This window comes from Lytechinus variegatus, chromosome 16 (assembly GCF_018143015.1).
Source record: "Lytechinus variegatus isolate NC3 chromosome 16, Lvar_3.0, whole genome shotgun sequence".
Taxonomy (NCBI): Eukaryota; Metazoa; Echinodermata; class Echinoidea; order Temnopleuroida; family Toxopneustidae; genus Lytechinus; species Lytechinus variegatus.
The window spans coordinates 29,972,867-29,993,130 of record NC_054755.1 but is presented as its reverse complement, the minus strand read 5'-3'; the positions used below and the strand labels follow the sequence as shown (position 1 = coordinate 29,993,130).

At 35.7% G+C, this 20,264-nt stretch overlaps 1 protein-coding gene across 1 annotated transcript in view; it reads left to right on the top strand.

Annotated features, from left to right (window-relative positions):
* The first annotated feature begins 31 nt into the window (after nt 1-31).
* LOC121429555 (armadillo repeat-containing protein 3-like) overlaps nt 32-20,264 on the top strand; it is a 32,491-nt gene continuing 12,258 nt past the window's right edge. Inside the window, exons 1-9 of the mRNA XM_041626634.1 lie at nt 32-106; nt 12,059-12,122; nt 12,654-12,771; nt 13,387-13,512; nt 13,883-13,951; nt 14,933-15,134; nt 16,966-17,134; nt 18,018-18,201; nt 19,315-19,467. Coding sequence (XP_041482568.1) covers nt 12,075-12,122; nt 12,654-12,771; nt 13,387-13,512; nt 13,883-13,951; nt 14,933-15,134; nt 16,966-17,134; nt 18,018-18,201; nt 19,315-19,467 — 1,069 coding nt within the window. The 5' untranslated portion in view covers nt 32-106; nt 12,059-12,074. The remainder of the gene's footprint in view (nt 107-12,058; nt 12,123-12,653; nt 12,772-13,386; nt 13,513-13,882; nt 13,952-14,932; nt 15,135-16,965; nt 17,135-18,017; nt 18,202-19,314; nt 19,468-20,264) is intronic.

Genomic DNA, 20,264 nt, shown 5'->3' with positions numbered 1-20,264 from the left:
GGGTTTGAAATTCTATATGAGTAATTTGTGACTTAATTTTTACCTCTTCGAAAATAACATAGCAACAGCTGAAAACAATATTTTTTTCGTTGAATGACTTGAGCAGGTAATTTTATATATCTTTTAGAAATGTTTTTTGTCCTTTGGTGCTTGATTTTCATCTAAATATATATTTTAGAGTGATACGATTGATGGATTTAAAGTGTGTGGTTTTTCGGTGTCGTATTCGTTCGAAATAAGGTGATTGTTTATGGAGGAAAAAAACTTGATCGACTTATTACGTGTAGTCCCGAGTGTATGTTTTTGTGTTGGAAAATTTAGTTCGAGATCTCGCTCTTGTTTCGCCCGTTTTTCGGCCCTCAGTTTCTGCCTATATGGAGGTCGGCTGGTAACTTAGCAGAAATAATTTCAGTCTAACGTTAGCTGGGGCCTGTTTCATGATGAGATGGGTGTATGTAGGTTATGTGGTAAAATGTACCACAGTCTGGGGCATGCGCGACTGCTCCCTACATATAGTACTGTATATAGTACATATAGTACTGTTTTCGGTTCTTGTTTTCACCGTGCTTTCGGTTATTATTTTCAACGTGCCCTGCACCATCACTTTCTTGGTAAGTATCACTGATACTTCCCTCCTGTTAACCCCCTTTCCTTCCTTCCCAACAGGTTAATCTCATACCAACAATCTTTTTTTATTCCTTACCACAATGGCGCTTGCGAATCTTACTTTGCGCGAATTGGCATCCCATTAGATTTCAATTCATTCGTTTCATTTATTTTCAGTGTGTTTTGGGAGTGTTCTGCTTCCTTCATAAATTTGTGGAAGGGGGTAGATATTGGAGTGTGTTTAAAAGATCGAAAATACATTGTGCTCTTTATTTGTTATTGCTTGTGAGTTGTGATATTAAAGTGATATTCTGATTATTTTTCTGAATGCTTGTTGTCTTGCATGGGAGCGAGACTCCAGAAATAAATTTGTATCTTTGACATTTTGCAAAGCATAAGTCAATCCTTGTATTTAATACGCAATTTGTTTTTTGGATTTAAACTTGTACTAATTTTACTGTCCAATTTTAGTGGGATAATTGTATCAAATTCTCCAGATTATCCCAGCTATCAATTTTGTTATATTTCCCACATTGCGCAAAATTGCGAGATTTTGGAACTTTGATTTTCTAGTCTCTTTCCCATATTTTGTTTGTGTAATTTTTGAGTGATTCTGAATGCTGAATTTTCATGCTCTTGCTGTGTTCTGTTTGTGAATTTTTGCCTTGGGCGTGGCTCAGTTAGTGAATGAACCAAGCTGCATTGTGCTTGTTTTCTTTCACTTGTTTGGCTGAGCATTAGTTCAATAGTTTGTTGAAAATTGTATAGTCACCACATTTTCCAATTTGAAATAATTATTGTTTTCTGGATTAAAATAAAATAAGTGGATACTTATTTTCAGCCATTTTCCAAGGAAGTTCCTTGTTTAATAATAAAAAAAGATAGCTTGATTTTAGGAATCGAAATCAGGATATATTTGATATTCTTCGGTATATTGTCTTGCTATGAAATCTCAAGGTGGGATTAGGAATTTTGATTTCTGCTTGGAATTCCACATTATCATCGAATTTGACATTGTTCTGCGCTGAATGCAATTTAGCAGGAAGGTATTTTTAGCCTGGAATTTTATATTCTACTTATATTCCTTCACTGTGATTGGTTTAAATCTTTGAACTAAGCAAATTTGCAAAGAATTTTCTGTTAATAGGTCCAATTGGGTTTCATGTTTTTGAAATATGGTTGTTTGAAATACTTTTGATCAAACTGTGGAGGATACCACATGTTTTCTAGAAGTCAATGGCAGACCTCTTCCACTTGGTTTAATAAAGAAAAAGTTTCTGTTTTAGACAAACCAATTTATGATGGCATTAATGGTAGTTGGAAAGTTTTTCTTCAACAATTTTCTCGGTATGCCGATAAGGCAGGTTGGACCGCCAGGCAGAGAATCAATAATTTGTATTTGTGTTTGCAGGGGCAAGCAGCTGAATTTTGTGCAGCTATATTTGAAAGCAACCCCAAAATTGATTACTTTGATTTAGTTTTTGAATTGGGACATAGGTTTCGACATGATCCTCCTAATACATTCCCTCAAAATGTTCAAACACATCAAAGAGGGCATAGTTCTTTTGCTAGCGAGTTTTCTTCTCCATATTATTTTTCCAGTCCCATCACACAATCTCCTGTTCCTAACGTTTCGCAGGATTCTACCCCACTTATTGCTAAGTCTTTTAATCATTCAATACACCCTAATGAAGTTAAGGATTCTAACGAAGATTGTGCCACAGAGATGGCATCAAACAATAAATTGTTAGACAATATTCTTCATACCCTTTCTGAACTTGAGTCAAACAATAGACCACAACTTGTGGCAAAACGTTTTCTAAACTCAGTTCATTCATGTCCCAAAACTCCCCTCTCTGATAATCACCCAAACTGGGAAGGGTTGAAGATAGAGGCCGACCTTCAACCTTAATAACAGAAGGCCAGGGCTCCGTATTAAGCAAAAAGAAATTAGATCCACCCAAATCTGGTAGTCTGATCTCTGGCAATGGGGAGGGCTTTGACCCAACAGTTGAAATAAATGTGGCTTTGACCACAGCTCTTGAAACTGAGGGCTCCCAATCCAATGGGGAGGGCTTTGACCCAACAGTTAAAATAAATGTGGCTTTGACCACAGCTCTTGAAACTGAGGGCTCCCAATCCAGTGGGGAGGGTTCTGACCCGAAAGTCGAATCAGAAGTGGCTTTGACCACAACTTTTGAAACTGAGGGCTCCCAATCCATACCTGACCAGGGACTGACTTCAACAGTAAGGGGGAAGTTTGATTTCAATAACAAATTAGATGAAGGTGTTTCCTCATTTTCTAGTAAGGGTCCATCCTTATTTGTTAATACTCCTATTATTTCTGAATCTGCAAAGGAGCAGTGCAAAAATATTATTTCTGATCCTTTATTTTTAAGTCCTAAAGTGGTAGAAAGAGAAGCCACTCCAGCCAAAACAGAGTTGAGAGCTAACACTGTAAATAATAAGGCTGTCAACTCTGATGACATTTCTGATAGTTCAGAAATTACTGTTCAATCCAAGCCGAATTGGCATGATGTAAATATGTGTAAGATTGGGTTGAATTTGTTCGGGTTTAATCCTAACCCACATGCAGTGCACTGGGATAGCGTTGTAGCTTTTCAGCGTCAAAGTCAAGGGTGGAGTGACCCGCTTCTGTATTTTGGTTTTGCGCGAGATCACCGTTGCTATCCTTTTAGGTTGTACGGTACCACCTTGGTACCACCATGGAATTGCGTAAATTATTTTGCCTGCATACTTTCAAGAAATTGTATTTTGGCATTGATGATTTTCCTTTACTATAATTTGAAAATACCTTGTTATTAATTTGCTCAAATTTGACAAGGTATTCACTGAAGAGAATTCTCGTAACCTACTTTGTGTATTTATTACTCAGAGACAACTTATCTGTATTCTTTGATTTTGTTCAAGTTTTGACTTGGGAATTTACACCATTGCTTAGTATTCATATTTTCTACCAAATTTGATTTAAATTCAAAAGCATGGTGTTCTAAATATCCAAATCTGAAGATAGTCTTTCATTTGTGATTAAGAATCAAAATCCTACACTCGTCATTTGCACAGGTGTCTCGAACACAATTAACTCAAAGTGTTGAGAACACAACCCCCAAATATCAGTTCCAGGGGAACGAAACCCAAGAAGAAGTCTGGGTTCACTTAAACCTAAAATAAATAAAAAGGAGGGGGTAGGGAATAATGAAAATTTTATTAAATATTTAGTGATTTTATTGATTTAAAATAAATCATGTCTGTGAACATTGTTACTTTATCCCTTTAAAGTTATATAACTATGTTGAGGAATGCTTTTGAAGTTAAGTTTCTTCTATCCAGGCTTAACATGCGCATATAACATACAGCACACCCTTTAGGTTTTATCAAAAGGGTAAAATGCTTTTGAATTCAAAATGATTCAGAGTTATTTCAATTGATAATGTTTGTAAGCAGATTCCTTAGGCCATTGTGTTCAAAGCTTTTATACAAAACTACTCCCCATAATTAAGCAGATACTTTAGATAATTTAATTCAGTGCTTTCTATAGAAAGCTATTTCCATTGATCAAGGGTTCTTCAGTCAATTGGAGGATTTGCAGAAAGCCTCCGAAAATAAGCTATTGATCAATTTCAATCAAATAATACAAATGTATTTCTTTTGTTTAGTTTCTTAAGCAGACCCTCTGAATATTTGAGAGCAGACTTGAGAAACACCCAAATTTGTTGTCTTCAACCCTGATTGCAGAACATACCGTACATAATAGGTTGGAATTGCTATTGTCTGTAGAAAGTAGGGCAATCTATTAAACTCTTTAAGGGTGACACAAACTTTTCAGACTATAGGTGAAAACATTGTAAATAGTTCACCTTTGGAGTAATTCCTCTTCCAGGGCAATGCGTTATGTAATTTGCATTCTTTCTCTAAGAATCTTCCAGGGCTGGGTGTTAGTTTATCTAAATTGTTCAGACAAGTTTGTCTGAATTAATCTTAATTGTTAATCAGGGGTGTTACTAGGGAGTTCCAATTCATTTGGTTTATTCAGTACATATCTATTTTGAGAGTACTTGTTATTTCCCATGTGCTTGTCCATGGTCAAAATACATGTACTTACCTCGGAATATTTTTTGTGCTGATGAACTAAACAATGTCTTTGTAGCTGCAAATTGACATTCATTTTCTAAAGTCTGACATTTTTACTTTCACCTAGAATGTCATTGACACCATTGAATACAATTCCTTTAACATTGACATAAAGTCACTTAAAATAATGGGAAATATTATTATGCTATAAATCATTAATTAACTTGAAAAGCTATTTTGATATTTTTATGTAATTGGAGACAAGAATTACACAAATATAAACACTTGTCAATAATTTCAATCTATATCTTTTTTGATGGGAGTTTAATTTGTGGTCTTTCTTAAATTAGTTAATGAATAGAACTTATACTTGGAGCAAATGAGTTTCCAGTCCATTGCTTCCAAAATGTTTGAGTACATGTAGTTTACAAATCAGGTGAAAAATATTATGCTACTTAACACTTTGGCACAATATTCCTGGGATTATTTTATGCAGGTTACATGTATGAGGTCTTGAATTTTATGACTTCAGACTTCATCATTGTGCAGAGCTATTCATTTTTAAACTTCACAACAACCAGAATGTGTTTTTCTTTATTCTGGTTACACCCTCCTTGGGAATCTTTTAACTTATAGATTTCTGCAAGGAAGATATAAACATCGTTAAAACCAAGCAAATTGATAGAGTTCAATAAGGTTCTCTTTTTACTGGATAGATGACAAATATTAACAGATTCTCCTGAATCTGATTGCTCGTCTCTTGGCAATAAGGGCGGAGATCCATCAAAGGACTCCAGACCAAATTCTGCCCAAGGACTAGCCTCAGAAATTGAGATTTGTATTTATTCAGTAATAATAATCAAGCCCCAAATCCTTACAAGTCTAAGAATTTATCTTTATGGAAGGGGTTAAGAGTAAAACAAATTTTATAGAAATTTGTTGACCTTTGGGTCAACTATTTTTCTGGCTGCTGCAAGCATGCGTTCATATGTACATTACAAATTTTAGAAATTCCAGTATTCCTGGGATGAGGTTAAGCTTGTCAAGTGAAGGGTTCAATAATCAATTAAAAGGATCATTCATAAATTCACATTGATGAGCTACCCCATTAATCGTCTGCTCAAAAAGCTTTAACTTTTTCATAAGAATTATTTTTTCTGGCTTCTGTAGACAATGGTTCAGGTGTCGTTCCCTTACAGGAGTAAAGATTTCTAGATCTTGACTTGTGGGATGATAACCACCAACAAAGTCTTCATAAGCATTTCAATGAATATATGCATTCATGTATTCTCCTTTCCCTTGCGGGCGTAAGGCTTGACCTTCGCTCTTCTGGTAGTCCATTTCCCTTGTGGGCGTAAGGCTTGACCTTAGCTCTTCTGGCAGTCCATTCTGATATATATTTTTGCAAAACTTTAGAAATCCCTCTTGTAGTCTCGGTATTAGCATCAAGTTTATCATGTGGCAGCGTTTGTTTGATTAAAATACTTGTATCCAAAAGTCACATTGATAAGTCCCCCCTTGACCTTTTACCTGAGAAGTTGGATAGTTGTTTTATTTAAAATAAATTTGGGCATATAAATATACCGACTAAATGGCATGTTCATCCTCTGACCCTTGCGACTCCAGACAGTTTCTTGCAAACTTCTGAGAGCGGCAGTGGATTAACATTTATCGTTCCCTCCTTTCACTGAGGATTGCTTAGATCCACATGTGTACATATGACATATGGCCGGACGACAACAGTCCAAAAATAAGGGAAGTAACGATGTTCTAAAGTCGGGGGGAGTGTGGTAAAATGTACCACAGTCTGGGGCACGCGCGACTGCTCCCTACATATAGTACTGTGGGATGGGTTGGAACATAGAGGATTCATGTACTATAGAGGCTGTGTGCACACAACAATAGACCCCAAGCCATGTGCATTCATCCATGCTTGGGTGCACAACTCAGCAGAGCTGCATTGTCAGGCCAGCCAAGAGATCTAATGATCACTTTGAGAGTCGACATGAGCGAGACGAGGACGTCTGTTTTCTAACACAACCTTTGCTTCGCCCGTTCGCTCTTCGAGTTTATCTACAACAGCTACAAGTACATTATATCTACAAGCTACATCTACATCAGGAATACGTCACATCCCATTAATATCACCACATCGTGCAAGTTACTTTGGCCTGTTTTCGGTTCTTGTTTTCACCGTGCTTTCGGTTATTATTTTCAACGTGCCCTGCACCATCACTTTCTTGGTAAGTATCACTGATACTTCCCTCCTGTTAACCCCCTTTCCTTCCTTCCCAACAGGTGAATCCTATACCAATATTCCTATTATTTTACCACAGTTAGTTAGATTTAAAAAACAGCAGCTGTCTGTTTCGAGGAGTTTTTTAATTTTTTATTTCTCCTCGTACACAGATGGCTCGCTATCAACTATCATGCACTCATTCAATGAACAAGGTTATGATATAAACTTGTTCTCAGACTCAGTTGTATCTCCATGTGTGGCAAAATAAGGGTGGCAATGTTTGGCTTATTTTCTCTTTTTCTGACTTTGGGGCAAATGCTTTATTTTTTTACACTGACAGTTTCCATTAGACCTGTTATTTATACAACTTGGCTCTTATTTAAATTTGATTCTTTATATCATTTTTTTTCTTAATTAAAAATAGAGATCAAAAAATGAAAATTTTCTTGCCATATTACTTTTCACCAATAGAGGGCGTACACAAAAATATGCCCAAAATTCAAGTTTTTTAGCGCTCTGGTGAATACAAAAAATATTCCCACGTTACTAATGATAAATAAATTAAAACTGTATGGAAATTAGTAATTTTGGTCACAAAAGTAATATTTTAATGATTTTTTAAAGTGTGTACTCAATACAGCATTGGCATACCATAGTCCTACCTGTAGAGACCACAGGCCAGATGGTAGCAGTGAACAAGTGCTATCATGCAGCCACCATGACGTTAAGGGATTAACAATGCGAAATCCCCCTGACGCCCGGGGCTCATCAGTTTTTGTCATTATTTCATAAGAATATATAAAAAGAACTGTACCAAAATATAAATAATTATTCTGTTTTGGTCTGAAATGCACCAAAACAGGAAGAAAAAAACTTTAAAGGGGGAAAAACAGTGACTTTAATATTTCGGCTGTCGCGCAACTCCCACTTCCCTGGTTGATCCGAACTTAATACATATGGCCTGTACAGATCGAGCTACAACTTCGGTCTCTGTATTTGGTGAGTCGAGCCAACAGAGTTCAGCGGAACAACCAACATAACAGAGACCGAAGATTTTGGTCTAAGTTCACCCATGGCTACATCTCTGCCGCCGACTGCAGGAAAATTGAAGGCACGGCGCATTCAACAAATGCCATTAATTTATGAAAATTTAATAAGAGGACTTACAGAATAAAGTCCTGTGAAACTTGCAGGGCTTCGTTCAAGGTACATAGAATTTTCTATATTTTTTGTTTAATTTGTCTTCGTTTTGAATATTTTCCAAAAAGTATTATTGTCAGCAAAAATAATAAAAAAGTATGCTTTTTAAGTTATTACATTTATTGGTGTCTCTATTTTATCAAACAATCATTGGAATTGTGCATACAATGAATCCTGAATCTAGTTTAAAAAATACTGATAAACTGAATTAAGGTTGTGAACTGTATTAGCGCCACATCAATGGGACAGACGTATCCCCATACTCCGGTACGTTCACATCAACGGGACAGACGTATCCCCATACGGTACGGGCGTAGGATTGGAGCTGTGATTTTCCTCATTTCTTTCTCTGTCATCTCCATCCTAGGTTTTCTTTGCATACTTGTAGGTCTTTATAACATATTTTCAGTAAAAGCCCTGATTTTAAAACTGAGAGACACACCTACTTGACTTTGAATCCTAGTACATGTAGATATATCCTATAAAAAAAGACATAGAAAAGGAAAAAAAAAGAAGAAAAAGAAATAAATATTTGAATTTTACTTTTTCATTTATTTTTTAAAGAAAACAAACGTTAAAAATATAGTATGATGGCGAAAATAGTCAAATTTGACTGGTTGCCAAATAAAAATAAGAACCCCCGCCACCAACGACTTTCCTTTTATTTCCATGGAAGAGACGTGCGAAGCCACTTTCCAGGCCGAGGTAAGCGATTTTGTTCTTTTTTGTATCTTCATATAAAAAAAGGAAGCCGCAGTGCTGTAGAGAACTACAGACCAATTAGTCTAACTTCAGTCATTTGCAAGATTTTGGAATCAATTATACGAGATGCCGTTGTTAAGCACCTTGTTGAGAATGATGTCCTGCATGACTCCCAGCATGGATTTCTACCAAGTAGATCATATGTCACACAGCTTTTAGAAGTCATGGAGCTCTGGATGTCAACTCTTGATGAAGGATACAAAGTGGATGCAAACTATCTTGACTTCAGTAAAGCTTTTGACTCCATGCCTCACCAGCGGCTCATGAATAAACTTGAGTCATATGGTATTACAGGTTGTATCAAGAATTGGCTACATACTTTCCTTTTAAGATGCAGACAGAGAGTTGCCCTTAATGGAAAAGTTTCTTGGTGGCTGCCTGTCCAAAGTGGAATTCCGCAGGGAAGTGTTCTCTGCCCCACCTTGTTTGTGATCTTTATCAATGACCTGCCTGAAGTTGTCGACAGCATTGTCAAGATTTATGCAGATGACACAAAACTACCGGTGTTTCGTGAAATCAAGCGAAGGAGTGACTGTGACTGACTTCAGGATGATCTAGATAAGCTGGTGGAGTGGTCAGAGAAATGGCAACTAAACTTCAATGCATCTAAGTGTAAGTCTCTACACATAGGAAAGCAGAGCATACACTTTCAGTACCAGATTGATGACACTGTGCTTGAAAAGGTCAGTGAAGAGAGAGACCTAGGAGTTATCATTGACTCTGACTTGAAGTTCCACTCCCATGTTGCAAGTGCCGTACTGAAAGCCAACCATGTACTTGCTCTGATCAGGCATACCTTCATTTATAGAGATAAAGATACCATTGTTAAATTGTACAAAGCATTGGTGAGACCTATTCTTGAGTATGGAAATGCTATTTGGCACCCAAGGTATGTCTGTGACCTTAAATACATTGAAAAAGTTTAGCGACCTGCCACCACCTTGGTGCCATCATTGAAAGATCAAGACTACAGTAGAAGGCTTCGTTCCTTGAAGTTACCTTCCATTCAGTACAGAATGCGAAGAGGGGATATGATGCAGACGTACAAGATCATCAATGGCATTGATGATTTGAACAAGGACATGTTCTTTACATCTACATCAACTCAGACGCCACGTGGACATCTATGCAAATTGTATGTGAAGAGAAGCAGACTGGATGTTAGAAAAAAATACTTTCAGTGCCAGAGTTGTAAATTACTGGAACTCCATGCCGGCAGAGATAGTTACTGCATCAACGTTGAACAGATTCAAGTCACAGTTAGACAAGTTCTGGTCTGCAGTACAATATACTCACCCTTGGGAATAGTAACTCTGGCACAGCACACAGGCACACATTATTTTAATAGTTAGATGGAGATAGCAACAGTGATAGACCTGGAAACACGACTGCATATTAAAGTACTAGTAATTGCATTTTTCCAGTAGATCCGGTAATAAAGGTAAAGGTGTCCTTTTTAAATTAAAAAAAAATTTGTTCAAACAATGAAAATGGAACCTTTTCACCAGAAAAGGCCCTGGTGAATAGCGGAATGGGTTTCTGCTAACATCATTCACATTATGAACCAATGTTAATGACAACTCTAAAATCCACCGCGTAATCACGTCGGTTGTGTGAGGTTCAAAATGAAAATGGAACCTTTTCACCAGAAAAGGCCCTTGTAAGTAGTGGAATGGGTTTCGGCTAACATTCACGTTATGAAGCAATGTTAATGACAACTCTAACATCCACCGCGTAATCACGTCGGTTGTGCGAGGAATGGGTTTCGGCTAACATCATTCACGTTATGAAGCAATGTAAATGACAACTCTAAAATCCATCTCGTAATCATTTTGTTAAGAAGTGTCGAGGACAATTTTTGTGTTTTTAAACATGACAATAAAATGAATTGAATTGAATTCGTATAGCATATACTAACCTCGTAATAGTGTGAGTGGCTTAAGTTAAGATTAAACGTTTTAGTATCATTCTTCGGAGATAGCAAGATTGGCAAGCGCTTTCCGTTTTACAAAGCCGGCAATTTTGTCTTCCAAGTCCGCGACATTGTTTGATATCAATAGTATCTGGAAAATATTTAGTCTTCATCGTCACCTGAAACTTTTATTTCAGAATGTTAAGCTGAAATGTTACAGTTGGAAATCCAACTGGTTTCAATTGGATTTGGTCCTGGGTGTAATGGTGGTGGTGGTTTCTTGATGCTTAACTACAGCGTTTATGGAGAAAAGATTGTGTTACCTCACCCTCTCTTTGATTTCTCTTTCCATTTTTAATGGGAGAAACAAAGCACTGGAATGAAAATTAACATTTTAAAACAATACAATCAGGTTACCAGTTTCTCGAAACGTGATGTAAAATCGAAAAGTTTTATTCCAAAGTGCCGGTGTCGGGTTTGCTGGTCATTTGTCGTCATGTTTCTAATGCAGCTAATTGCATTTAAGTATCATGGCACGATCTCTACCACCAACAATGTGGTGCGTATGGGATACTTTGGTCTATGGATGGACAGAATGCCTCAGAACCAGACAAAGTCTTGGCGGAGTATATCCTGAAAACAGAAATAGCCTGATATTTTTTTTAGACTGTTCACTATCGTTAAACCTAGGAGTAGGGCATAATAGACCCCATTTATTTCAGCAACATGTCATCGAGATTCAACATCCAAATTCCGAAGTTCACCCTTATAAGAAGTTGGTTTTGATAAAAGCCAAAGAAATGAAGAAATAATATGATTGAAGGTTTGATCAAAATCTGTCACAGAATAGGAAATTTTTAAAAGTTTTTAATTTGTGATATTATGTGACCAAGATTTAGGTTGAGCTTCCCTTAATGTAATTTTCACAAGCCACTGAACATTTTGAAACTTATTGAAGAGTGGAATGAACACATTGTGCACATCAATAAAATTATCATAAACACATACAATATCACTCATCACAGGAAAGTCCAGATTTCAATTTTTTTTTAATGATAAAAGTGGTGATCATGGTTGTTTTGGACATTAAATCTGTTAAGGTTGACAAAATATTTAAATTAATTTCTTTTGCAAAAACTTTCAGTTTTTGCAAAGATTGATGATGCGCCAATTTATATCTTCTCAATATCTGTTGTGTCACTGTACTGAGCTGACTAGCAGTTCTCCACATTTTTTCTGAAATTCAGGTGATTACAGAGCAACATGGGCAAGAAAACCAAGAAAGAGACGGAGGCACCACCAAAGGACGTGGTAAGAATGTATTCTTTTTTAAGATTTGATCAATTTATAATTTATTTCATCAAGACTTTAATGACTGGAAATGTGGTCATTTGATTTAAACAGAAATATAGGAGTAGGTATGGGTATTTCCAAGTCTGTCCTTTTCTCTCAGACACTTTCTTTCAAATCTTCCCTCTTTCTTCCTCCAGCTCTTTCACCTCTTCCACTCTTTTGCTCCTTTGCTTTCTTTCTCTCCCCTTCCAATGTACATTGTAGCTCTGCCAGGGGTGTGAGTGGTCACAAATAAAAATATCTGAAAAAAGCTGAGGAGTGGCGAAAAAGTTTGAAATTCGAACAAGCTCCCATTCTTTTTGTACCGAGGAAAGCCAAAAAAAGCTGAAATTAAGCTGAAAATCAAAACAAAAAAAATCTGAAATCAGATAAAAATCTGAACTCTCACACCCCTGAGCTCTGCAAATGATATTTATACCATTTCTTCAATATTATTGTGATAGATGTTCCGAACCTTTTAACCATATTTGATCTTTTTGTTCTTTGCAGTTTGATACATTAGCAGTTGAGAGCAAAAAAGCAGCTACTGTGGTTCTCATGCTGGAGAGTCCTGAGGAAGAGATACTTATCAAGGGATGTGAAGCTCTCTACAAATTTGCTGAAAAATGTGAGGAATATTCATATTTGACAGAAATACATCAAGACAATAATAAAAAAACCCACATCTTTGGTCAATTGCTCACAAATTTTGATTAAACCCATCTTGTATCAAACACTCATTGGCCCGTATTCTGAAGTAAGGTTTAAGAAAATAGTGGCATAATTCTCTATCAGTATAATTTCAATGTATCAGCTCATTTTTTGTCTCGTATCATTCTTACCTGTTTTGGAAGGACAACTAAGATAGCTTTCTGCACCATTCACGAGTTAGGAAAGAGCACAGTAAACATAATAAACAAACATGTAATGAAAATTTTGAAATTTTTAGCTTACTATAATTTTAGCACAGTCAAACTGCTTCTGAATACAGTCCATTGTGTGTTTCTGCTCAATTTCTTAAAGTCAACTTGCTTATTGTTTGTCAAATTTTGTGTTTAAACCCAGGTTTCATGCAACTGGCTCCTGGGCATTATACGGAGTTACCATCAATCAAAAATTTTTGTGCAACAGTGCCACCAGCATTATTAAATTTTTATCAGTCTTGTTATAGTTGACAAAGCAGATTTGACCAGTCGGCTTTGACTCATCTTAACCCTTGAACCTGATTGAATCTTTGTCATAGGTGATGAAAACCGAGGAATGCTTCTTGAGCTTGGTGCCGGTGAACACCTACTAAAGCTGATCGCATCAGAGGAGAAGACCGTCCGTAGGAATGCCATCATGACCCTAGGCGTCATGTCAGCTCACAGTAAGTGCCTCTGAGAAAAGAAAGCATTCCATTGCTTGAAATGTATTCTATTTCATATCTATTTTGTATTCAAATATGAAAATACTAAAAGCCATCGGCTTGTTCCATGGTCCACCTCAACTCCCATTTGTGGTTCTTTTGTCATTTCCCTGCTAAGATAAAGTTCCCCATTTGAAGTAGAGAAAATAATTGATGTAACAAATTAGGATTCATTTCAAAAAGTTATTTTCATGACTGCATTCCAGTGCTTGATGTGAGGTACCTTCTTCCAAATAAGTTGTTTGTTTCTTTTATATTAAGCAATTATATTGATTTGTTTGTCAATTGTTCTGGCATTCAGCTTGATTTATTTTCTATTTTTCTAATATAGATGAAGTCAGGAGACTGCTAAGAAAAAGTGACTGCGTCCCAAATCTTATCAAGTTATTAGCTCCGGAAGGTAAGATTGGATATTTAATAAAAACGTAGATTAGAAAACAAAAACCCAATATAAGTGTATGTCCATCAATATGTGTGAAAGAGATTACTATTTTTTATTTTGTTATCAAAATGAAACTTTTGTGAGATTTGATACTTAGCTTTCTGTTTTCCAAAGTTGAATAAGTTTTGAATTCAGAGTTTAATGAATATGATTTAAAAACATGTTGGATCCAGTATATTTCCCTTGAAATGCTACCACCTAGTCAGCAGCCTTGCTTTAGGCTATAAGGTCATCTTAAACAGTAAATGGTAGATCATTTATAAAAATATGTAATCCTTTGGATGCTGCATTTTGAAATTGACTGGAGTTACAGTGGAAAAGTTGCCATAGGCACATGTAGAGACCAGGGGCCCGTCTTACAAAGAGTTGGGATTGATCGGATCAATCGCAACTATGGACAGCCAACAATGTCAACATCTAAAATACCTGTTTATTCAAAATATTTTCTAGAAATGACATATATTCATTCATTCACTGTTTTCTTTAAAATAGAAATCATTATGCTTCTCTTTGTTTTCAAAGGCGATTGAGCAAATTCCTGAAGAAAGATTTATGACATTGATGATATTGATCGGATCAATCATAACGCTTTGTAAGACTGGGCCCAGTGTTTCGCAGCCATTAAAAACCCGGGAGAAGTTGTCAGCTGAAACAGACAAATGACCATGAAACACCCACTTAGGGACCATCCCGTGAAAGTTGTCTGCATTGACTAAATTGTTAGATCTGACATTTTCAGTGAAACCCTACATTCTGATCTTCCAATCAAAACTGGTCTTGGACTGTTTCAGTAGTCGGGAGAATAACACATTTATCAGTGCTGCCAATCTCCATGAAGCTGTGCCTTGTCCAACACAAACCGCCTTTTCCATAATCACCCCTTTCCTTTTATCCTTGAAACCGTGGTCTTGATAAAACATGTTTCTGTTTTATTTACAGAGGACACCCTTGTCCACGAGTTCTCTAGTCTGTGTCTGGCCAACATGGCCCAAGAGTACTCCAGCAAGGTCCAGATCATGGAACTAGGAGGTCTAGATCCTCTGATAGCACTGCTCTCTGACCCTGATCCCGATGTCACCAAGAACACCGTGGAAGCAGTATCTCTCTTGCTCCAGGATTATCAAAGCAGAGCAGCAATAAGGTAAAATTTTGATAGGTGTTATCTGATTCTCGCGTGGGTTGGTTACTAAATAAAAAGTTATGAGAGCTATTATGGACTTTTTCAATTCAATTCAATTCAATTCAATTCATTTATTATCTCTTTCAATCTTTTTACATTTACAATGATAGTTCAATAGACATATTTACAAAATATAATACATAAATCATTTCTATAATACAATAATGCTATGAAATCGAAAGAGAAGGAGACCAACTAAAAAGCAGAGCTTGTAGGGTGAAGGCCCCCTTTCATAAGTACATTTTATGAATAAAAATATGATAAAATAAAGAAATAAACAATACATAATACAATGAATAAAAAATAAACAAAAAATAAAAATAAATAAAAATAAAAATTAATGAATCAGTATACACTGTATACAGAAATCATAAAACGATTAAACATATATACAAAGAGAAATTAACAAACACATTTACATATTAAGTTCTGAGTTACATAACTTTGTGGAAAAAAAAACGATAATCTAATATGAATCCAGAAGATATTTTTTCAGTTTTCCTTTGAAATTTTGTATTGAATTACATTGTATAATATCCTTTGAAAAAGAATTCCATAATTTTGGACCAGTAAAAACAAATGTCCTCTGTGCAAACGATGTTCTATTCAGAGGTAAATGAAAGGAACTCGCCTGGCGAGTAAAGTGCTTATGAATTGTATTATTTTTTACAAACATATTATTAAAAGGTAACGGTAATTGTTTATTAATAAACTTGTACATTAACTGTCCGAGTTGAAAAGAATATAAATCTTTAACCTTCAAGACTTTATTTTTCAAAAACAGAATATTTGTATGTGCCCTGAATTCTGCATGACTAATAATACGAATCGCTCTTTTTTGTAATATAAAAAGTCTATTAATTTGAGAATTCGCTGCGTTACCCCATGCAACAACTCCGTAATTCAGATAAGGTAAAATTAACGTTGAATATAATGATAACAAAATATAATGGGGTAAGAAGTGACTTAATTTTCTAATGACACCAATATTGCGAGCAATGATTTTACAAATATTATCAATATGTGTTTTCCAAGAAAGTTTATCGTCAATGAACAGTCCCAAAAATTTAGTAGATCGCACTCTTTGAATAACAGTATCATTTAAAATTACATCTTTTGGTACAGTTGTAATCTTGTTGCTAAATAGCATGTAGCTAGTTTTTGCTAGGTTAAGAGAGAGTTTGTTAGCTGTTATCCATTTAGAAACATTTTTTAGTTCGTCATTGAATATTTGCGTCAATTGATCTGGGTCGGGGTGTGACAGAAATATATTAGAGTCATCAGCGAAAAGTATAAATTGAAGCAATCTTGATGACATATCAATATCATTTATATAAGTAACTTTGTGATACAACATGGGATTGTCATTGACAACAGATCTTGGAACAGTGAAAACCCAACAAACATGCAAGCCATTCATCACAATGTATGATATGTATATTTTGGGTTGCAAGCAAGATACATTTATGATATGCATCACACAGTTTATGCTATTTAAACGTATTAATCTTATTAGTGATTAATTTGCAAAGTCCTACAAAATCCATTAATGCACGCACAGAATGAGTATTCAAATAGGTTTGTTTATTTTGTTCATCCTTGCAAAGCTGCTGAGAAGGTTCCCACATTGTTTTCGTAAAGTTGCTTTATCAATACGTCAATAGGAAAACGCGATTTTGTGTCCTCACTTGACTGTTTCATGTAAAATCAGAATTATATTTCAATGATTTACTGCCTTGTACACATAGACAAAAAGTTTATTTCTGTTTTCCAATCTTCCCTGTTCTCTTAGAGATGCCCGTGGTCTGGAACCCCTTCTGGAACTCTTGAAGTCGGACTATCCGGTGATCCAGGAGCTAGCCTTACAGAGCTTGACACTTTCTACTCAAGATGCAGAGAACAGAGAAGCACTCAGAGAACTGGAGGGATTGGAAAGGCTGGTTGACTTTGTTGGTACAAAAGTAAGATGAACTAGAATTTAAAAATTCAATGTCAAATTCTTAATTGAATATATTTTGCTTTCCAATTAAGACATTCCAGTAATCCAGTCAAAAAAATTTAATAGATTAAAAAAAAAACACACACCAAGAAATGCAGAGAACCTGAATCATTGGCCATTTGTAAGGCCAATATACTTTAATGGTTAAAAAATGAATTATTATTAATCCATTCTTTTAAGCAGTGCTGTTGAATTAATGATCAGGCTCTGATTTTTGTTATGATTTTTTTTTCTGAGAGAATCCAGCATACTGCTCTGACACACCAAGTATGCTTAGACATAATACCTTCTTCTATACACATGTTTAGTTGAAGTGTTTGATGAAATAACATCATGCATGTCATCATACAGGTCCACCAAGTAAACCATGAACTTTGTAGAGTTACATGTATCCTTAACATTGAATTCCTGTAGAGAAAATAAAAGTTATTCAAGTTTGATACATTTCAGTGGGTGGATCCAGCGCCCTGTCTTACAAAGAGTTACGATATATAAAATCTAACTATGATGTATAGTCATACATTCAATGTTTTCTTGAAAATTTGCTGTGCTTCTCTTTGTTTACAAAAGACATTGTGCGAATATCCTGTAGAAAAATTATGACACTGATGGATTTCCATAGTTATGATTGTATGGATCAATTGTAACTCTTTGTTAGATGGGGCCCAGGAATTTGAAATAAAGGGTAGCAAAGAGTTTTGGGGTTGCAGGTGATCGTTTTGTGAGATCTTGCTACATTATGTTTATAGGTATGTTCAATGGGTGATTAAAAAAAAAGTGTGTGTGTCATTTGCACTCCTGTTTTGCTCTGCAATTGTATTTTCCCTTTTTTATTTTCTCTTCAGGAGTTTGAAGACCTTCACGTCCATGCCCTGAATGTTCTTTCGAATTGTTTGGAGGACATCGAGAGCATGGAACTCATTCAAACTACAGGAGGTCTTCAGAAGCTACTCGCCTTCGCCGCAGAGTCTGAGAAATCAGAGGTCCAGGAGAATGCCTCTAGGGCCATAGCGAGAGCTGCGAGGAATCGTAAGCACCAATTAAAAATAGAAAATAAAACTTTATACTTTTCCTTTACTGTTTAGTGCATAAGGGACATGCAATCTGCTTTGCGCTATTAAAAAACCAAGTATTTTTATTATTAGTATTATTATCATTATTATTATTATTATTATCATTATTATTATCATCATCATCATCATCACCATCATTATTATTATCCTTATTATTATCATCATCACCATTATTATTGAAAAAACAAATGCAGATGCAACATATTTTAATTGTATCACTACTCTGTACTTTTACTGTGGATTTTCACCGTATAGATTTCTTAATAGCAGCATATTCATATTAGTAGTATATTCGATGATGGTGAATGGAATTCCACATTTATTTCATTGCATGACATGGGGGCCACTATTGCATGAGGTGTAGATGAGTGCAATATTTACCCTAATACCTGTGGAATTTGGTGCTGTTTCATGAAAAATATTAACTGATAAATGTAGGAAGGGGATGTTAAGTTAAGAAAATATTTCACCAGCCTCATTCTTTTGTTAAAGGCCTCCGATCATTCTTGGTTTGCTTGAGTACTTCTATCCTGCATTTTTTTAAAGACTCATTCCAAGACAAGAAACAAAAGATAAAAGTAATCATGATAATGGTGTGGATTTATATAGCACACACTCCATCCAAAGACAAAATCTTAGCAAAGAGTTATCTTGGTTATAAAAAAATAACAATAATGTCCACAAATTTACCTAAATTTGCACTGTGCAAAAGACAAACATTTTCTAGTATGTACTGTGCATCATTCTTTGGAATTCCTAGTTATGACCTGGTGGGTGTTTCAAAAAAGCTTTTCGTAAGTTACAAGTGACTGTACAAATGACTGGTGACTAAATCGATACCATTCAAATTCTGGTGTGTATCACGTACCACAAGAAAGGATCACCCATCATTCATAAGGTCACTCATAACTTACGAACCACTTTATGAGACGGCCTGATCACACAAGCTTTATTTAATCTTTGATTTCACATATTGCAAATACTTCAGTGTGAATTATTGTATTGTGTGCCGAGATAAATGCCTATTTTTGTATTGATAACTCTTCACATTCTTCATTTCTCATTGTAGCTGAGAACTGCAAGATATTTCATGAGCAAGAGGGGGAGAAGACGTTAGTTTGTCTCCTCGAGGTTGATAGCGCACCAGTCCAAGCCGCTACAGCACAGGCCCTAGCCATCATGGCAGAGAGCGCCCTCTGTAGACAGACGATTGCTGAATATGGTAGGTTATTATGTCTCATTGCAATTGGAATATTAAAAGAATAATTAAAGACCCTGACTGAAGCTAAAAGTGAAATGTTACAAGCTACATAGAACAAGAGTGTAAGTTATATGCATATAAACTGTTTGACATGTGAGCATTCTGCTTCAGAAAAACTCAAATCAAAAGGTTTTGACATGGTTTTACGTAAATTAGAAAGTATCAAGGGCTTTAAAGAGGAAATGTTTTTGATGTCTGAAATTAAACAAAATAAATGGCAAGGTACTTTATACGTCAATATACACATCTATAAATAATTTGATTTGATGGAAACTATGAATTCTTAGTTGCACATAGATGTTGAAATGGTAAATTGCCAATTCGTCTTCTGCCAACTCGTCCACTCACCACATGGACTACTTTCATTTAGTCCAATGCCTTTCCATCCATCAACATTTTGTCTAACAACCATTTGGTCCAATAACCATTTTGTCCAATCATCAGTTCATTTAATCACCATTTCGTCTGCGACCATTTCGTCTCATACCCGGTCGGTCTAATATCCATTTCATTTTCATTCATTGTGCAAAATTAACACTTTACTTAGACCAAATGGTATGTGGACTAAATGGCTATTGGACCAACTGCTTATTAGACGAAATTGTGACTGGACGAATTGGCAATTAGACCATGTGGATTGTAGACGAAGTGATGGTAGACCAAATGATAGTAGACTAGTTGTCAATAGGACGGATTTGGCATTAGACAAATTGAAGATAAACTTGTTGAAATCAGCATTGTGCACAACTTCATCAATT